The sequence below is a fragment of the Pangasianodon hypophthalmus genome, chromosome 25, assembly GCF_027358585.1.
Source record: "Pangasianodon hypophthalmus isolate fPanHyp1 chromosome 25, fPanHyp1.pri, whole genome shotgun sequence".
NCBI lineage: Eukaryota > Metazoa > Chordata > Actinopteri > Siluriformes > Pangasiidae > Pangasianodon > Pangasianodon hypophthalmus.
Genome location: NC_069734.1, coordinates 18,927,933 through 18,941,197, shown reverse-complemented (window position 1 = coordinate 18,941,197; position 13,265 = coordinate 18,927,933). Strand labels below are relative to the sequence as shown.

The following is a 13,265-nucleotide window of genomic DNA, read 5'->3' as shown; positions in this document are numbered from 1 at the left end:
AGTAGAAAACGTTCAGTCCATCACACACACACACACACACACACACACACACACACACACACACACACACACACACCTTTGTTTGTGGAATTTAATTCAATTCATTCATTTAATTCTGATTATTTGCTATAAAACAACATCTTGGTGGACGAGGAATGATTTTTAAACTAGCCCAATCTGGCAACCCTGTCATTACCTGTCGCTGCTCCTCCCCCGAGCATGGGCCAGCGTGATTCCTGCCCCTGTGGAGCTACGATTTTATCGCTGCAGGTTGCCAGTCGCTGTACTATGAAGTTGCCAGTAGGTGTTCATACTACTGGTTGCCATAGTAACATATATCAGTGGGTGGGGCAACTAGCACTCCACCTTTGACAACAGATGAGTTTTCTTTCCTCTCAAATTAAACACTGATGAAGGAGAAGCAGCGTGCGCTTCTCGTGAACGTGAACGTGAACGTAGCCTGTGGAGCTCAAATCAGCGCTTGCTGCAGTTCCCACTTTCACCACTAGGTGTAATAAGAACTGTATGGAGGTGAATGGAGAAGTGACGCTGCACCACGATGAGCTCACGTCTGTCACATAGCGACGCTTTAAAATCGCCGCTCACTCAGAAGAATTTAAAACGTATCAAATTATCGAGGTGAATAAGTTGTTTATCGAATATTTAATATATATTTATACACGCTACGGTACAGTGTTATTAATATTTATATTCATATCGCACTGAGTGGAAAGAAAGTTCTTTATGAGTTCTTCAGGGACTAAAGGGAACCTTTACAAGTTCTTCAAGGGTTCTTTAGGGACTAAATTTCTTCAAGGGTTCTTTAGGGACTAAAGTTCTTCAAGGGTTCTTTAGGGACTAAAGTTCTTCAAGGGTTCTTTAGGGACTAAAGTTCTTCAGGGGTTCTTTAGGGACTAAAGTTCTTCAAGGGTTCTTTAGGGACTAACGTTCCTTAGGGTTTCTTTAGGGACTAAAGTTCTTCAGAGGTTCTTTAGGGACTAACGTTCCTCAGGGTTTCTTTAGGGACTAAAGTTCTTAAGGAGTTCTTTAAGGACTAAAGTTCTTAAGGAGTTCTTTAGGGACTAAAGTTCCTCAGGGTTTCTTTAGGGACTAAAGTTCTTCAGGGGTTCTTTAGGGACTAAAGTTCTTCAGGGGTTCTTTAGGGACTAAAGTTCCTCAGGGTTTCTTTAGGGACTAAAGTTCCTCAGGGTTTCTTTAGGGACTAAAGTTCTTAAGGAGTTCTTTAGGGACTAAAGTTCTTCAGGGGTTCTTTAGGGACTAAAGTTCTTCAGGGTTTCTTTAGGGACTAAAGTTCTTCAAGGGTTCCTTAGGGACTAAATTTCTTCAAGGGTTCTTTAGGGACTAACGTTCCTCAGGGTTTCTTTAGGGACTAAAGTTCTTAGGGAGTTCTTTAGGGACTAAAGTTCTTCAAGGGTTCTTTAGGGACTAAAGTTCTTCAGGGTTTCTTTAGGGACTAAAGTTCTTCAGGGGTTCTTTAGGGACTAAAGTTCTTCAGGGTTTCTTTAGGGACTAAAGTTCTTCAAGGGTTCCTTAGGGACTAAATTTCTTCAAGGGTTCTTTAGGGACTAACGTTCCTCAGGGTTTCTTTAGGGACTAAAGTTCTTCAGGGGTTCTTTAGGGACTAAAGTTCTTCAGGGTTTCTTTAGGGACTAACGTTCCTTAGGGTTTCTTTAGGGACTAAAGTTCTTCAGAGGTTCTTTAGGGACTAACGTTCCTCAGGGTTTCTTTAGGGACTAAAGTTCTTAAGGAGTTCTTTAAGGACTAAAGTTCTTAAGGAGTTCTTTAGGGACTAACGTTCCTCAGGGTTTCTTTAGGGACTAAAGTTCTTCAGGGGTTCTTTAGGGACTAAAGTTCTTCAAGGGTTCTTTAGGGACTAACGTTCCTCAGGGGTTCTTTAGGGACTAAAGTTCTTCAAGGGTTCTTTAGGGACTAACGTTCCTCAGGGGTTCTTTAGGGACTAAAGTTCTTCAAGGGTTCTTTAGGGACTAACGTTCCTCAGGGGTTCTTTAGGGACTAAAGTTCTTCAAGGGTACTTTAGGGACTAACGTTCCTCAGGGGTTCTTTAGGGACTAAAGTTCTTCAGGGGTTCTTTAGGGACTAACGTTCCTCAGGGTTTCTTTAGGGACTAAAGTTCTTCAGGGGTTCTTTAGGGACTAACGTTCCTCAGGGTTTCTTTAGGGACTAAAAGGAACCTTTGCTTAAAAAAAAAAAAAAAAGAAGAAGAAACAGAACCCTTTAGTGTGTTGGAACCTTTTATAGTTCCTGGCACATATACAGTGTATAATAACATACTGAAATCTCTCTCTCTCTCTCGGTGTGTGTGTATGTGTGTGTGTGTGTGTATGTGTGTGTGTGTGAGACGGCGGTCGTGCTCGCGTGTGTCTTTAAGGGCTGCTGCTGTGGTAGGTGTGTGTGTGTGTGTGTGTGTGTGTGTGTGTTTCATCTCGAGCTCTCTCCGTTAACGCGCAGACGAGCTGAAACGGGCGCGAGCTGCTGGATCTTTCTGAATCTCTGCGCGCGCGCGTGTGTGTGTGTGTGTGTGTGTGTGTGTGTAGATGTGGATGTGGGTGTTATCTCACATACAGTCTCCTGGACTTTTGGATAAAACGCATCTGATTTCCGGATGATGATGGTGATGATGATGATGATGATGATGATGAAGACTGTCTCGCTCGGTGTCGGCGCGCGCAGGATGTTTCTCGCGCTCGTTCTGGCGGCTCTGTGCGCGCTCCGGTCCGCGCGCTCTGCCCACCATCACCGTGAGTAACAAACACGCTTCCCTCTTCTTTACACTTCCTCTGTGTGTGTGTGTGTGTGTGTGTGTGAGAGACTCTCTGTTTAAGTGGTGTTAGGAGAACAGTCGCGCGCGGTCTCAGTGAAGAACTCTTTCACGCGCGCGTTTTACTGCACATAAGAGTATCATGGGTTATTTTTCTGTAAACAAACAAACAAACATATAGACAGACAGAGAGAGAGAGAGACAGACAGAGAGAGAGAGAGATAGATAGAGAGACAGATAGATAGATAGACAGATAGATAGATTAAAAAGCGAATTAAAGGGAATTAAACTTGTTATCAAAATGTTTCCTAGATGTTAGTAAACAGAAATAAAACTAAAATAAATATGATAAAACTGAAGTTCAGTGTAAAATGATGTTAAAATGTTTAGAAAGCATTTAAAATGTTTTTAATGAAAATATTTTACTGGATTAAATGATATTGATGGAATGATATTAGAGATGAGCGCGCGCGCGAGTGTGTTGTGCATCATGTGCTGTTTCAGTGATGACCTCAGAGTGCAAAAGAATAAGAATAATAATAATAATAATAATAATAATAATAATAATAATAATAATAAATTAAACCAATCCGCGCGCTTCGCTTCTTTTCATGGCTTTCACCGACGCGCCACTTTGCCTTTGATGTGCCGCCGGAACTGGACGTCGTGGTGTGGATGAGGGAAGAAATAAAAAGTTGCGTTTTAATAAAAAAAAAAAAACAAAAAAAAAAACAGTAGAAATAATAATAAAAATATCGATCGCACCTACGAGACGTTTTTTTTTAATGACGCGCAAATGTGTCGCGAGGCTCCGGTCACGTGACGGATTAGTGTGTTATTGATCTTGGACAGGTATCCACATCAAAGCATGAAAAAAATCAGTTTAAAAATAAATAAATAAATAAATAAATAAATCAGAGTAAACTGGCGACAGACGCTGAAGTGAGCTTTTAAGCTTTTGTATTTTTGTTGTGAAAAAATAAATATGAACGTAAAATATTAGAATTCATTTGCACCATGGGTAATTTCTGTGTTTAGAAAATCTGGGCTGAAAATCTGCTTATTTATTTATTTATTTATTTATTTATTTCTACCCTAATTTCGCTGTTTTTCTGGCGCACCTTTTTGACGTCACCACCAGAGGGCGCTCATTCCAACACCTTCCACTTGTTGCTCCTCCACCTCCATGTTGTGGTGCTGCGACAGAAGTTATATGGATCTCTCTTATTAAATCAGCGCTGCGAGAGAGTTTATAATCCAGTAGTAAAAGATTAAACATCTGGAATATGAATAAATGTATGATAATTATTATAGAACCTCAGTTATGACGTCATCTGACGCTCTAAAGATGTGCGAATGAACAGACGAATAATCAGGAGCGATTAGCGGTTTCACGATTCAAGACACAAACATCACATTGTCTCTTCATTTCTTCTTATAGTCATATTATAAGATTTATTTTTTAAAAACAAACCCTACGCGCTCATTTGCATATTCCTCTTTCATTCCTCGCAGATTATATTGCGATACCGAGTTATAAATGATACATCGGACCGCCGTAAGCCACCGCACGTCCCTCCGTTCTCGCTTCAGCACGTAAACGACTGGTGTGTGTTAAAGTGGAGAAACTCTACAGCGTTAACTGGTGACCTTTATGGTAACAATATATGTCAAAAAAGGCTACGATATGTAAATGAGCTCTTTACGCAGTGTCTAAGCATGCATTATTTATTACCAGACACTGTGTGTGTGTGTGTGTGTGTGTGTGTGTGCGTGTGTGTGTCAGGCAAACAAAATTATTTTGGCCCCAATAATGCAGACATTTACTCTTCATTACACTAATATTATTATTATTATTATTATTATTATTATTATTATTATTATTATTATGATGATGATGATGATGTCACACACTCAGTATATCACATTATGTTTTTACTTCCGTAGTAGCTGTTAATGTCGCTTTTCCGCTTCACATGAACAGATTCAAATTTACCATGAACATTTATGGAAGGAGTCTCCAGTGTCAGCGCTTTGTAACAGTCAGAGGTGAAGCTGTAAGTTTTCCGATATCTTCAGGACGGAGGAGTTTACGCTTCTTTGCCGTTTCCCTGTTAGCGTTGAGAGAGAGAATAAAGAGAGGCTGGTGAGGGGACGAGTGTTTATAGCTGCTGTAACGTAAGTGACAACAGGAACTAACTCGTTTCACATTTATAAAGGGATAAAAAAAGTAAGAGGTGTCGATCTTTAATAAATAAATAATGTAACTGTTGACGTATTGCAGTGGTGTAAGAGGAATAAAACACTCAGGAGCGTGCTGTTAGAGGAAAATAATCGACGCCGGAGTGAGAGGTAACTGTAGCGCCGCTTCATCGCTCCAGCTGAAGTCACTTTTCAGAGGTGAAAAGTCACGTTAAAGTCGGAGTCGGAATCTTTATTAAATTTAGCTGTATGAATGTTGAGCTCTATAAATACAGCGCATTAAAGATGCAGTGAAATGCTGGAGAGGGTCACGTCCACATTCCAGTACGCACACTTCTAATTAGAGCTCATAAATATTCATACATGCAAATACAAAGTGCTCAGAAAGACTCTCGGCCAATCAGGCGACTTAAGAGCTCTCGGTCTCTTTCTGTCTCTCTCTGTCTCTCTCTCTCTCCGTCTCTCTCTGTCTCTCTCTCTCTCTCTCTCGCTGTCTCCGTGTCTCTCTCCGTCTCTCTCTGTCTCTCTTTCTTTCTGTCTCTCTCTGTATCTCTCTCTTTCTTTTCATCTCTCTCTGTCTCCCTCTCTCCATCTCTCTCTCTCACTCTCTGCCTTTCTCTGTTTCTTTCTGTCTCTCTCTCTGTCTCTCTCTCTCTCTCTCTCTCTCTCTCGCTGTCTCCGTGTCTCTTTCCATCTTTCTCTCTGTCTCTCTCTCTCTCCGTCTCTCTCTGTCTCTCTTTCTTTCTGTCTCTCTCTGTATCTCTCTCTTTCTTTTCATCTCTCTCTGTCTCCCTCTCTCCATCTCTCTCTCTCTCTCACTCTCTGCCTTTCTCTGTTTCTTTCTGTCTCTCTCTCTGTCTCTCTCTCTCTCTCTCTCTCTCTCTCGCTGTCTCTGTGTCTCTTTCCATCTTTCTCTCTGTCTCTCTCTCTCTCCGTCTCTCTCTGTCTCTCGCTGTCTCTCTCTCACTCGCTCTCTTTCTTTCTGTCTCTGTCTGTATCTCTCTCTTTCCTTTCATCTCTCTCCATCTCTCTCTCTCTCACTCTCTGCCTTTCTCTGTTTCTCTCTCTGTCTCTCTTTCTCTCTTTCTCTCTCTCTGTCCATCTCTCTGTCTCTCTCTCTCCATCTCTCTCTCTCTCATTAGCTAGGGTTCACCATAAACATGGTCTGTGTGTGTGTGTGACTTCTCGTGTCCCAGACTATTAACACACTCACACTTACACAGTCGGAGCTGCTGTTATTTCTCCGTCATTAAGGAGAAGGAGAGTGAAAGGCCGCTGGTGTTTAATGCGCTGAAGGCCATATGGTGTGGCGTGACTGCACAGCACATGCTTATTAACATTTGCACTAATTATGATGAACACACTGTTCAGCCCACAGATCTGCCTCTGATGATTAAATGACGCATCTGCCACTCGCTGTTCCCAATAAACCCACATGTTGTGTGTAAACAGGAATGTGATGATATCACACACACACACACACACACACACACACACACACATCTGAAACAGAACTGTAACAAAGCTGTTAATATGATCAGACTCACTAAGCCCTGTTCAGAAGGTGTTTGTTTCTCACAGTGATGGCTGTGATTGTTGCGCTGCTCGTGTCCTCCGTGATAAAACTCTCAGTGTCGCACCCGGAAAAGATTAAAAATCCTAACGCTTCTTAAAAAACACCACTGCTGAATTACTTCCATGTTCTGTCCGTTCTCAGGTGCTCAGAGTTTAACAGGAGGAAGCTACAAAAACCCAGGAACTAAGGGAACTAGGACAATGTAGGAACTAGAGGAACCAGGAAAACCTTGGAACTTCGGAAACAAGCAAAAATGTAGGAATTACAGGAGCTAGGAAAACCTTAGGACTACGGGAACTAGGGAAGATGTAGGAACTAGAAGAACTTGGAAAATCTTAGAACTAAGGAAACAACATAGATATAGAACCAGAGGAACTGAAAACCTAGGAACTGGAGGAATTAGAGGGACCAGGAACCATGGAACTATGGAAACTAGGAAGAACAGAGGAGCCAGCAGAACTAGGAAAACCCAGGAACTAATGGAACTAGGACAATGTAGGAATGAGAGGAACTGAAAAGCTGGGAACTGGAGGGAACTAGAGGAACAAGGAAAACCTTGGAACTAAGGGAACTAGGAAAACAATTGAAACGGGAGAAACTTGGAAAACCTTGGAATTAAGGAAAGAACATTAAACCATTGGAACTGAAAACCTGGGAACTGGTGAAAATAGATGGACCAGGAACCATGGAACTAAGGGAACTAGGAAGAACATAGGAGCTAGAAGAAATAGGAGAACATTAGAAATAAGGGAACTAGGATAAATGTAAGAACTAGAGGAACTGGGGGAACCAAAGAGACCAGGAACCAAGGGATCCAGAGATATGGAACTAAATGAGATAAATAAAGAACACAATGAGAGGAACCAAGCACCAGGTGCAGGGAATCGAGGGAGCAACCAATGAACAGAGTGAGTTTAGAAGAACAGGAAGCAATGACCATAAAAGGAAATTTCACTGGACTCAGTGGGGACACATTCAGGATGGATGTGACAGGAGTGTGTGTCGTTCACTCTCTCTTTCTCTCTCTCTGTACAGTAGGTGTGTGTGCAGTGTGTGTGTGCAGTGTGTGTGTGCAGTGTGTGTGTGTGTGTGTGTGTGTGTGTTAGTAATTGGTCAGCACTGTGTGTCAGATGTAATTACAGCTCACAACAGCAGGCAGATCTATAGCAATGTGACCTCAGTAGTCAAAGACAGACGCGCACACACACACACACACACATACACACACACACACACACACACACACACACACGATTATTCAGTTCTTCTGTTCTCTGCAGTATTTACAGGCGAGCTCTGTGCTGTGATCGGCTGTAGGTGATCCATAAAACTCACTCAGCTTGTTTGTGACAGACGAGGTTATAGCGAACGCTCTCATATGCTGCTTTCACGCTTAGTGTTTTTCTTCTGCAGGAAAATCGCTGATATGCTGATATGAAAAAAAAAATCTCACTTGAAGAGCAGACTGTAACCATAACAACACTGTTAGCACTTCTGCTGATCGTACCGGCTAATTAGCTAGCTTACCTGTCTAGACTTATTAAAAAGAAATATTAAAACTGGAAAAACTTTGATACTAATGAACTATATATAAAAAAGAAAAAAACTTTAGAACTATGAGACCTGAAAAAAAAAACACACACATATGAAGAGATCTAGGAAAACCTTGAGACTCGTGGAACTGAGAAAAACTAGACAACAACCTAGGAAATAGTGGAAGTGGGAAAATCTGGGGAAAAAAGTCACTAAGTAAAATAGAAATTGGAAAATCTAGGAACTAAGGGATCTAAGACATTAAGGGAACTAGGGAACACTAAGAAACCCTGTGAACTTAAAAATAAAAACCTGGAGGAAACTGAAAATCCTTGGAAGTAAGTCAACTTAGTTTTATTAAGGGAATTGAGGGAAACTAGGAAAAGCTAGTGACTGAGGGAACTACAGAAAAATAGGAACTAAGGGAAGAAGTAAAACCCAGGCACTAACGGGAACGCAGGAGAAATTGGAACTAAGGGAAAACTAGGGACACATATGGAGACATTTATCATGTTCTAGGGCCACTTCTATAACCGAAAAAACAAAGTGACACTTCGTTTAAAATTTCCCTAAAAGCAGAAGTTCGGCTTCGTCCCAATAAACTCTTATTAAAACGCTGAAGTGTTCAGTGTATCTGCTGTTCAGTGTTTGGAGATGTTCAGTGTACTGTAGATTTAAGACCACACTCATTACAAACTCCATCTCTCTCTCTCTCTCTCTCTCTCTCTCTCGCTCGCATTATACCGTCAGCCTCCTTTTCTACTTTACTCCCTGAATTAACTTTAATTAAATCTCCAATTAGCGTGGGTTAAAAGCTAAGCTAAAGCCTCTTTGATGCCAACACACTCGATCTGTAACCGTCAGTAAAGCACGTCTATCAGACAAAAAGCTACGAGATATCTGTAAAAAACGAGATTCTGTATAAATTATTTCATTAATCTCTTCACACACACACACACACACACACACACAGACAGTCTTTAGTCGTTATTTACACATTGCTAAGATATTTCTTAGCAACGGAGATGAAACAGAACACAGCGATCTGTGAGTGAAGATTAAAGATGACGATGGTTTATACTGAGAGCTGGGTTTCTGTTTAGTGTATTCAGTGTGTCTGTGTCTGTGTGTGTGTGTGTGTGTGTGTGTGTATGAGCGTGTGTGTGTGTGTGTGTGCGTGTGTACGTGTGTGTACGTGTCCCAATTCTGAACATGATGTGACATGATTTGAATTTTTAATTGAATTACTCACGGTGTGATGAGGAAACACGACCCAGCACACACTCGAGCATGGACGTGAAGAGCAGGTTTAGGACCTCATGTCCTCCTCATGAAACCGGAATTACGAAGGTTCTAGCTAATTAACTAGCTTGGCAGATTTTTCTACGAAATCTTTGAAATTTCCCTCTTACAGATGTGAGCGTAATCGTGTATAGGGATGAAACTGATCAAATGATCGTGTAGTTAGAAAAACGGGATCTAAAGAAGGACTGAACATCGACCCCTGAACACGTCCGTTCTAAAACTTCTAGATCCATTTTGGATTGATTGAATATTTTACTATAATATTTTCATTCCTGTTCTCGCTTACGTTATAGCAGCTCTCTTTTTTCTCTCTCTCGTCATGTTACGGAGAAACCTCAAACCGTAAAACTCCTCTGTCCTGAAGATGTCGGAAAACATAAAGTTACAGTGCTGACACTGGAGACTCCTTCCATAAATGTTAACGTTAATAAATGTTCTTGTGGATCGTCTGTTGTACACGTTCAACCCCTGTTACTATAGAAACGCTAACGTATTAGAATGAGCGCATTACTATAAAGCTGTGCTACTGTCAGATCTGCTGTTATAGAAAACTAATCACCACCTTCTGACCAATCAGAACGCAGAGCTCTACAGTGGTTTGTGAGGTGATTTTGGAGCTGTAGAGTTTGTATAGGAGAGGTACTGTATAGGTGGTTATTTGAAAAATCGATTTGTGCGGTCGTGCTGGTGTAAGATCTGAAGAGACAGCCGCCGCTGACGGGACTAAGTGGGGAGTTGAACACGCTTGGCACTCTTGGTCTCACGCAGAATAGATTTTCCCGTCTTCATCCTTCGGCTCTAATGTAAATCCGATAGCAGGTGAAAGAGGTTAGGCTGACCGATACGTCAACACACTCCAAGCTACGTTACTCGCGAATTTAAAACGAAGCCCTTTCCAACCTAAATGGATTAGCTCATTAAAAACCCAGAGATAAATGTGGCGAATAAAAATGCAGCATGAATCTGAAATGGTGGAAGTGTGTGAGGTGTTTAGTGTATCAGGTTAACACCTCTACTTACTGAGCTTCTGTGTGAACCGAGGCAGTAATCTGTAATGTTATCCGAGCGATAAGCCGCTGATGACGTTGAGCGCTCGGTAATAGGATTTCTGCTAAAAATATATTTGAAATATTTTAATAAAAATCCAGAAGAAAACATCAGACCATCCACACTGTACGGCTGGTCTGAGGAATTCACCGGAGTCTCATGCAAACCTGCTCTGATCTCATTCGCCGACTTTTCTATCGCTACTCTTGGATTTTGACTTTCCCCAACACCGTTAAATTGGCTACCGGTGTTTAGGTCCAATTGAATACTTTCAGCATATAAACATTAGAGAAAAAAGAATAACTGATTTTTCATGTTTCATGTTTTCCTGAGTTTATTACAATGTACAGTAAAAAACACTGACATTCAGTATCAAACCCCAGCGTCCATCATTAAACACCACTGAACACCAATATTCACCATCAAACATCAACCTTCAGCATTAAACACTGTAACCATCTAACAACATCTACACCATCTTCAACACCTTCACCATCAAACACCACCATCAAACACCAATGTTCACCATCAAACACCACCATTCACCATCAAACACCACCATTCGCCATCATCAAATACCACCATCAAACACCAATGTTCACCATCAAACACCACCATCAAACACCACCATTCACCATCAAACACCAACGTTCACCATCAAACACCACCATTCACCATCAAACACCACCATTCGCCATCATCAAATACCACCATCAAACACCACCATTCGCCATCAAACACCACCATCAAACACCACCATTCACCATCAAACACCACCATTCACCATCAAACACCACCATCAAACACCACCATTCACCATCAAACACCAACGTTCACCATCAAATATCAAACAAAAATAAAATAAAAATTTTAATTATATTTTTAAATTCTTGGTTTCCTGCAACATTACATTTTACACATAAGTAACCATCAAACACATAAACACACACAGAGAGAGAGAGAGAGAGAGAGAGAGAGAGAGAGCTCGAAATCCAGATTTTCACTTCAAGGATAAGTATTTAATTTTTAAACACCATTGTGTGTGAGAGAGAGCACATGATTGTCCTGAAACTTTAACATTTTCTGCTTGTGTTTTTTCTCTCTCTCTCTCTCTCTCTCTCTCTCGTCTTACACAGCATTTCTTTTTTCTTCTCTCTCATTTGTGTTTGTTTGCATATCTGACTCAGTTCCAGTGTGAATAAAGCCTCTTATAATTTGCATTAGAGCTGCAGTGCTGGAGAACGGAGGGAGAGCATTAAGAGTCCCGAATCTGGAACTGCCAGCTGTGTGTGCGTGTGTGTGTGTGTGTGTGCGTGTGTGTGTGCATGTGTGTGTGCACTCATGGTGCTACTGGGTGGCCTTTGCATGCAGTCCAAACCTAGATCAGAGGAACTTGGCTGAGCATCACACTTCAGGCAGTGTGAGAGTGTGTGTTTGTGTGTGTGCGTGTGTGTGTGTGTGTGTGTTTAGCCCTTGGCAACTGGACCACGTCTAATCCATTGTTCATCATTAATGCCTCACACACACACCTCAGCTCTGTGCAGGCAAAGCACAAACACACACACACACGCACACACACACTCAGTTTAGCTGCTAAGTGCTGTCCACATTAATTTGGTAATGCACTGAGGGAGACAGAGAGAGTAAGCGAGCTGAAGAAATGTGCTTTATACGCATGTTTAATCGAGCAATATAAAACACTTACTGGATGGTAATGAACAAAACTCAACACCACGTTTTACAGCTGCTCAAAAAATTCAGTGTTAAAAAGCACATAACACTGAAGACGTAACACTGAAGATGTAACACTGCACTGCTAGGATTCTACATGTAAAGCAAGCTGATATTCTTCACTAAACATCACCAAACACCAACAAACACTAACATTCACTCTCAAATCCCACTGAACACCATCACACAACATTCACCATTAAAACACCAATATTTACCATCAAACACCAACAAAACACCAACATTCACCATTAAAACACCAATATTTACCATCAAACACCAACATTCACCATTAAAACACCAATATTTACCATTAAACACCAACATTCACCATTAAAACACCAATATTTACCATTAAACACCATCAAAACACCAACATTCACCATTAAAACACCAATATTTACCATCAAACACCAACATTCACCATTAAAACACCAATATTTACCATTAAACACCAACATTCACCATTAAAACACCAATATTTACCATTAAACACCATCAAAACACCAACATTCACCATTAAAACACCAATATTTACCATCAAACACCATCAAAACACCAACATTCACCATTAAAACGCCAATATTTACCATCAAACACCAACATTCACCATTAAAACACCAATATTTACCATTAAACACCAACAAAACACCAACATTCACCATTAAAACACCAATATTTACCATCAAACACCAACATTCACCATTAAAACACCAATATTTACCATCAAACACCAACATTCATCATTAAAATGCTAACATTCACCATTAAAACATCAATACTTACCATTAAAACTCCAATATTTACCATCAAACACCAAACACCATCAAAACACCAACATTCACCATTAAAACACCAATATTTACCATTAAAACATCAATATTTTCCATTAAACACCGACATTCACCATTAAAACACCAATATTTACAATTAAACACCAACATTCATTATCATTCACCCCACACAACACAACACTCACCATCTAACATCATTAAACACCAACACACCCTGACATTCACCATCAAACACCAACGTTCACGAACAAATACTAAATATACATCATTAAACACC

The 13,265-nt window shown here is 40.7% G+C and overlaps 1 protein-coding gene across 1 annotated transcript in view; it reads left to right on the top strand.

Annotated features, from left to right (window-relative positions):
* The first annotated feature begins 2,442 nt into the window (after positions 1-2,442).
* Positions 2,443-13,265, top strand: part of cntnap5b (contactin associated protein family member 5b) — a 61,709-nt gene continuing 50,886 nt past the window's right edge. The window contains exon 1 of the mRNA XM_034299849.2: positions 2,443-2,780. Coding sequence (XP_034155740.2) covers positions 2,645-2,780 — 136 coding nt within the window. The 5' untranslated portion in view covers positions 2,443-2,644. The remainder of the gene's footprint in view (positions 2,781-13,265) is intronic.